We start from the raw sequence: 7,908 nt of genomic DNA, 5'->3' as shown, positions 1-7,908 counted from the left end.
TGTTTAACTGCTAACATGACAAACTAGACTTTCAATGAATTAATGCAATACTGTTGCAAATAGATAATCCAGATTAAATGTATAAGACACCATTCTCCCCCTGCAAGCTATCTTCATGAATAAAAAATGCACACTTACTTGTTATACATCTTTTAATATTTTAGAAGTATGGTCATAAAATATTTTCATGCATACACAGGAAACCAGATAGATTCTTATGACAGATGTGCACATAACTGTCAAAGAAAGCCTTGCTCTGGCTGCATCCCAAATTGCACCCTTTTCCCTATACCTATAGTATTTATTAGTGAAATACATTTGACCAATGTCCTATAGGCCCTTTCCAAAAGTAGTGACCTACGGAGACAATGGGCGGCCATTTGGGACACGGCGTCCATAATGAAAGACGCAGCGTCCATAATGAAAGACGCAGCGTCCATAATGAAAGACGCAGCGTCCATAATGAAAGACGCAGCGTCCATAATGAAAGACGCAGCGTCCATAATGAAAGACAATGGTAAGGAATTCTCTGCTGCTTGTTGAGAATGTATTGTCTCATTATTACAGTGGGCTGAATGAGAGGGTGCTATGATGGACTTTCTCTCCATGCCTGCCCCCCCCCCCCCCACAACCCACTCCCTCCTGTATGAGTGTGTGTGCGTACGCTCGTCTGTGTGTGGTACCTTTGGTTGTGAGATTTGGCACTAATGTTGCTCTTTGACAGACCGTTTGTTAAAAGCCTTTTATGGCATTTCCATAGACACCATTAGGTTTAAATGAAAGCATTTCCTGCTACATGAACTAATCTGGAATCTGTTGGGGAGAACAATGGTCATTAAAAGGTCATATTTTTGCGATTTAACATTAATGAAATGACAATTACACTCTATAAAATGTGTGTAAAACCTCATATGCAGGGCCCTTGCTTTAAAGGACATCTGAAATGTATATCATCTTTAATGCATGTCTATCAATTGTTGCTAATTTAGTGGGAACTGTCCTTTCTCTTCTTATTGGATTTCATTTGTGAATATAATATCAGTCAACCTGGGCGCTTGGTTTGTCGTCAACAAGCTCATTCAAGCTCATGCATGTGTAATGAAATCCACTCACTCACTCTGCATACACCAATAATGTGCAATATTGAGATAACAGAGAAATGGGAGGAAAAGTAAGACAATATTATTGTTTAACTGTCAAATGCAGATATCATCATTGCAATAGCTAGTTATTTAGTCACAACTTCAACTCAGTTCGTTTGAAAATAAACACCAAACAACAATATTCATTCACTTTTCTTTAAAAAAATTTAAAGTACCAACTTTGACTTTTCTGTTTTAAAATGCCTGTACCAACACAATGTACCATACTTGAATAAAACAGAACAAAATAACCAATGAGATGGTGTCCTATTTAAACAGAATACAGAAACCCCAAACTGTCATACGCCACCATTCAATCAACCACTGTATATTTTCAACAATAGTTAGGTCACTCTCTGAGTAAGGGGCATACTTACAGCTAGCCTAAATGTATTCCCTTAAAATGACATCATGGTTTTACTGTATGTGCTTTTATAGCCACTATTAAGCAGTCCAAATCACATGCATACATACTACAAAATATACTTTACCATTTGCAAATTCATACATTAGCTGATTTAATGAAATAGTACTCTAACTTTATACAACCCTCGGTTAGCATGTCATCAGCACATGCTACCTTAATAGTGCTTGTTCAAATAGTTAAGTTAGAAGCATTTGATATTATAATTGTGCACCTGATGGGTTATATGTATGTATGATGTAGTTGTTGCTATAAGCTCTGCACAGAAGAAGTAGCATAATGTTTTTTGACACTTTGTGCTTTAAAATCCTTTTCCACCGTATCAATAGTATGCGTACCTACAGGGTAAGCATAAACACGCCATACAAACACATATTATACACCTTGATCAATACAGCTGCATTAACACACCGTTTTACTGTTGCATATTGTCACATTGAGCGAATATAAGTATTTTAAATACATTTTGAATCATGTGAAGAAATATAGAGAAAACAACAACTGAGTTGAACAATTCACACAAGAAATCACAACAACATTGATAGATATGGTCTCACCATTGTTCGTCTTTTGTTTGAATGAATAAGTCCTTTTTAAAAAGTCTGGATTATTCATGAGTACCTTTACTACTTTATTACCATGGTAACCCACTTATTCATTTGTTTATCCTATGTACAAAACCTTTTCAAGTTTCCCTCATAAACAAACACACTTCCTGATATCCCTTAATCACACAATGATCCACCATCTTCAAATAAATAGGAATTTGATGAAGAAAAATAAAAGGCTGACATGTAAATCAAATAAAAAATGTTTTAGAAACTATAACAAGCCGTTCCATTTAGAGTTCAGCCGTCTACACTGCCTGACTTGAGGCTACTTATTTCACAATAGTATGTAAGTACACATATCTATCATATCTCTGATTGATCATGATGTTCTGAATGAAATGTTGCACTAGGAAGGGAGAACAGATGATATCAAAAGTGACATTACATTGTGGGGAAACATTCTACTCATACCTTTTTAAGTGCCTTATAGAACGCCATTATGGCACAAAGACTCATTGGTTTTCAATCACAAGGCACTGACAAAGTGTCACTGGCCAGTCAGCTTGTCACCAGCCTTATAAAATAAACTGAATTCGTAATGACTGGCTATAAATGTTTAGAAATGTACTATTTTATAGTCTGAGGAAGTAATTATGATGGTGATGGATAATGTAGAAATATTGTACTTCCTTCCCACATTGATAGCAGTCACATGATAATGTAGCTAACCTTCAATCTTCAGTGATGTGCACCATGATAAAGAGTGAGAAGCGACATCAAAGTGGACGGACGCCAATAACTTCAAAACGGACAATGATTTCATAGTTCAGATACTGATATAATAGCACCCCGAGTACGTACATTGTAATTTAAGGGCACCATGAATTGATGGAGAGTTAAGATTGAATTATCTATAATCAGATATCACTGGGCTGTGTGCACACCCAAACTGCACTGAGGGGTAGTGGGCGGAAACCCTGAATTGGTGATGGGCAGTAGGTTTGAAGGTTGAAGTTCAGAGCCCTGAGGTGTTCCTGTCATCAGTGCTGCTGGGTAAAGTTGAGGCTAGGAGTTAGGCTAATGGTTAGCGTTGAGTGTGAGGCCAGGAGTTAGGCTAATGGCTGGGGTTGAGTCTGAGGCTAGGAGTTAGGCTAATGGCTGCGGTTGAGGGTAAAGCTAGGAGTTAGGCTAATGGCTGGGGTTGAGGGTGGGGCTATTAGTTAGGCTAATGGCTGGGGTTGAGGGTGAGGCTATTAGTTAGGCTAATGGCTGGGTTTGAGGGTAAAGCTAGGAGTTAGGCTAATGGCTGGGGTTGAGGGTGAGGCTATTAGTTAGGCTAATGGCTGGGGTTGAGGGTGAGGCTATTAGTTAGGCTAATGGCTGGGGTTGAGGAGTGAGGCATTAGTTAGCTAAATGGCTGGGGTTGAGGGTGAGGCTATTAGTTAGGCTAATGTGGGCTTTCGAGGGTGAGGCTATTAGTTAGGCTAATGGCTGGGGTTGAGGGTGAGGCTATTAGTTAGGCTAATGGCTGGGTTTGAGGGTGAGGCTATTAGTTAGGCTAATGGCTGGGTTTGAGGGTGAGGCTATTAGTTAGGCTAATGGCTGGGGTTGAGGGTGAGGCTCAGGTTTAGGCCCCGCACTGTAGCTTTACTCCCCAGTTAGAGACGGGAACTCTCCCTGTTCAACCCCAGGCCCAGCTCACCTACACTCTCATAGTCTGGCTCCTGAACCTGGTTCCTCAGCCCCAAGTCCTCTCCACTACCAGTCTTAGTGAGGCAGACGTTCTCATAGCCCGGGTCGATGCTCTCTGCAGGGGACTCCTGGAGGTCCCCAGGGGGTCCCTGAGGGTCCGACTCCCCCTCTCCAAGCTGGGGGTAGATGTCCCTGACAGTAGCGTAGAGATCACTGGAGGACGACTCAGGGACCAGACCTTTGATCTCAGCGATGCTGCTGTAGTCACTCTCCTTTTCCTCCACGTCTAGGTGTGTCTTCCTCACTGTGGAGTACATGTCTGACAGCTGGAGAGAAAGAGGGATGAGAGAGAGCAAGAGTAAGAGAGAGAGAGAGAGAAAGAAAGAGAGAGAGAGAGAGAAAGAAAGAGCGAGAGGAGAGAATGCAGTCAGAGTGAGCATCGAAGGACTATTTGATTTATCTATCCTTTATTCAACCAGGGAAGTCACAGTTAGACTGACATCTCTTTTTCAAGTGATTCCTATATAAGCATCAGGACAATAGGGGAATGAGTTCAGTGGAAGGTCACAACCCTACCTCGTTCTCCGACAGCACATGGTTGTGAAGCCCCGGTGAGGGAGAGAGCAACTAGAACAGAAAACAACAAGTCTACACATTACAATATAAAAGAACCATGTCTGTTGTGCATACTCCCACCTGAGCTAAGCAGGTGTATAATATGTAGTCAATCATTTATGAACAACATTACTGATTAATCAGTTATAACACAATGAGAATTGTAGCGATGTTATTGTGTATAGCTGCTATATACAGTCCCTTATGATTGATGGGGTCATTAATCAAAAACACCTTTCTAGGGTGTCAATATCAGAGCTGGTACAGTAGCTAGCTGGCTACTACTTCACGCCTCCTATATGTTGGATGTACTGAGGATTAAGCCTGGCTTAAAATCCATTGTTCACTTGATCAAGGACATATAAGATGTAAATCTTGAGTTAGACAACCCAAGGTTAACCAATGACTTTACATGGGGACTGGTGAGGATGATGGTGAGATAACTTGAATGTAGAACCAGAAAGGGTTGACCACTACCATCTATATTCAGCATCATCTTTCCATCATCTCCAACAATATTCAGCATAATCTCTCCATCAATATTCAGCATCGTCCCTCCATCAATATTCAGCATCGTCCCTCCATCAATATTCAGCATCGTCCCTCCATCAATATAAAATTATCAAGCATACGTGCCCATTCAATATTTCAGGCAGCTCTCACATTCAATAATTCAGGCAATACATTTTCGAATCTCTCCATATCAATATATTCAGCATCTCATCCATCAATATTCAGCATCATCCCTCCATCAATATTCACATCTCTCCATCCATAATTCAGCATCATCTCTCCATCAATATTCAGCAATCATTCATCTTCCAAGATTCTCAAAGTCAGACCTCCATCATATTCAGATCCTCACAATCTTCATCTTTCCATCAAATATTCAGGAACCATCTCTCCATCCATAATATCAGCATCATCTTCTCCATCAATATTCAGCATCTCTCCATCTATATTCATATTTCTATCATCTCTCAATCTATATTCAGCATCTCTGTTACCTCTCCATCAACATTCAGCATCATCTCTCCATCTATATTCAGCATCATCTCTACTTTATCTATATTCAGCATCTCTCCTTCTCTCCTTTGTTTCTCTCAGAGAGTATTGAATCCATATGCTTACTTTATGGACACACATTCTCCTTGATTAGTGAACCAATTAATTTGATTGCCTTGGAGCCCAGTGGTGTGGAATCATGAAGAAAGTTCTTGACCCCGTCATCAACAAGCCTCCATGTGTCTCTCATAATGTTAGTCTGTTCTAATTCCTGAATTCCCTGAAGTCTTTGTCCATGTAGCTTTACAAATTAAAGTGCCAGTCCAGTTAAGTAAGTCGTTTCATGACTACAACCAGGAGTTGTTCCTGACTACATGACTTGACCAGGAGAAAACAGGTTCCTAGATATACCAGCCAAGTCATTTGTCCTTACCATATTATAGCTGAAAACTAGGGTCCAGAGTTGTTATGTCAGGTCACTTCCATGGCCAGTATAAATGTTAAGGCATTCCTTCACTCAGTTAAGATGTCTTATAGATAAGAATGTACACTATATACACACACAAAAAATTGTCAGTCCGCGGTTGCAACACAGTTCCAAACTGTCTCTGGAAGCAACGTCAGCACAAGAACTGTTCGTTGGGAGCTTCATGAAATAGGTTTCCATGGCCGAGCAGCCACACACACAAGCCTAAGATCACCATGCGCAATGCCAAGCGTCGGCTGGAGTGGTGTAAAGCTTGCCGCCATTGGACTCTGGAGCAGTGGAAACGCGTTCTCTGGAGTGATGAATCACACTTCACCATCTGGCAGTTAATTTGATTGCCTTGGAGCCCAGTGGTGTGGAATCATGAAGAAAGTTCTTGACCCCGTCATCAACAAGCCTCCATGTGTCTCTCATGTAATGTTAGTCTTTTCTAAATTCCTGAATTCCCTGAAGTCTATTGTCCATGTAGCTTTACAAATTAAAGTGCCAGTCCAGTTAAGTAAGTCGTTTCATGGACTACAACCAGGAGATTGTTCCTGACTACATGACTCTGACCAGGAAGAAAACAGGTTCCTAGTATACCAGCCAAGTCATTTGTCCTTACCATAATTATTAGCTGAAAACTAGGGTCCAGAGTTGTTATGTCAGGTCACTTCCATGGCCAGTATAAATGTTAAAGCATTCCTTCACTCAGTTAAAGATGTCTTATAGATAAAGAATGTACACTATATTAACACACACAAAAAATGTCAGTCCGCGCGTTGCAACACAGTTTCCAAACTGTCTTCTGGGAAGCAACGTCAGCACAAGAACTGTTCGTTGGGAGCTTCATTTGAAATAGGTTTCCATGGCCGAGCAGCCACACACACAAGCCTAAGATCACCATGCGCAATGCCAAGCGTCGGTCTGGAGTGGTGTAAAGCTTGCCCGCCATTGGACTCTGGAGCAGTGGAACGCGTTCTCTGGTCAGTGATGAATCACACTTCACCATCTGGCAGTCTGCATGGATACAGAATCTAAGGCGTTTGAGCAGATGCCAGGAGTTGCTAAACCTACCCCAATGGCATAGTGTCAACTGTAAAGTTTGTGGAGGAGGAATAATGGTCTGGGGCTCTTTTCATGGTAACGGCTTACGCCCTTAAGTTCAGGTGAAGGGGAAATCTTAACGCTACAGCCTACAATTTTACATGCAAAACATTCTTGTGCTTCCAACTTTGTAGCAACAGTTTGGGGCAGGCCCTTTCTTGCTTCAGCGTGACATGGCCCCCTTGTATAAATGTGAGGTCCATACATAAATGGTTTATCTAATGGGTGTGGAAGAACTTGACTGCCTCAACCCATCGAACACCTTGGGATGAATTGGAATGCCGACTACGAGCCAGGCCTAATCGCCAACATCAGGTTGCCCGACCTCACTGAATGCTCTGTGGCTGATGGAAGCAAGTCCCCGCAAGCAATGTTCCACATCTAGTGAAAGCCTTCCCAGCAAAGGGGGTCCAAACTGTTATATTAATTGCCCTGATTTTGGAATGAGAGTTTGACAAAGCCAGTGTTGTCACACATTACTTTTGGTAATTTGGTGTATCAAGGCATTTTTGGGGTTTATGGACTGACAGACAGGACATCTACTAATGAGCTGCATGATGGAGGACTGAAGTTCTAACATGCCAACGCGTCAGTCAGTTCAAACCAGAGAAATATGTGTGTGTTGGTTTCACATGTGTACACACCACACCCCACAGGCAAGCAAAACACGGCACACAACCCCCCACAGGCAAACACTTTTCTCTCTCTCTCTCGCCTTCTCTCCTCTCTCGTCTCTCTCTCTCTTCTCTCTCTCTCTCTCTCTCTTCTCTTCTCTCTCTCTCTCTTCTCTTCTCTCTCTTCTCTCTCTCTCTCTCTTCTCTCTCCTCTCTTCTCTCTCTCTCTCTCTCTCTCCTCTCTCTCTCTTCCTCTCTCTCCTCTCTCTCTCTCTCTCTCTCTCTCTCTCTC

The 7,908-nt window shown here is 41.8% G+C and overlaps 1 protein-coding gene across 2 annotated transcripts in view; it reads right to left on the bottom strand.

Moving 5' to 3' along the window:
- Nucleotides 1-1,175: 1,175 nt before the first annotated feature.
- Nucleotides 1,176-7,908, bottom strand: part of pag1 (phosphoprotein membrane anchor with glycosphingolipid microdomains 1) — a 108,764-nt gene continuing 102,031 nt past the window's right edge. For both annotated transcript variants that reach the window (XM_023976126.3, XM_023976125.3), the window contains exons 8-9: nucleotides 4,386-4,436; nucleotides 1,176-4,135 (exon numbers count right to left, since the gene is read on the bottom strand). In XM_023976126.3, the coding sequence (XP_023831894.1) occupies nucleotides 3,776-4,135; nucleotides 4,386-4,436 (411 nt within the window). In that variant the 3' untranslated portion in view covers nucleotides 1,176-3,775. The remainder of the gene's footprint in view (nucleotides 4,136-4,385; nucleotides 4,437-7,908) is intronic.

The sequence above is a fragment of the Salvelinus sp. IW2-2015 genome, linkage group LG31 (assembly GCF_002910315.2).
Source record: "Salvelinus sp. IW2-2015 linkage group LG31, ASM291031v2, whole genome shotgun sequence".
In the NCBI taxonomy this organism is placed as follows: domain Eukaryota; kingdom Metazoa; phylum Chordata; class Actinopteri; order Salmoniformes; family Salmonidae; genus Salvelinus; species Salvelinus sp. IW2-2015.
Note: the sequence above shows the minus strand (reverse complement) of the source record. Positions and strands in the feature narration are given on the sequence as shown.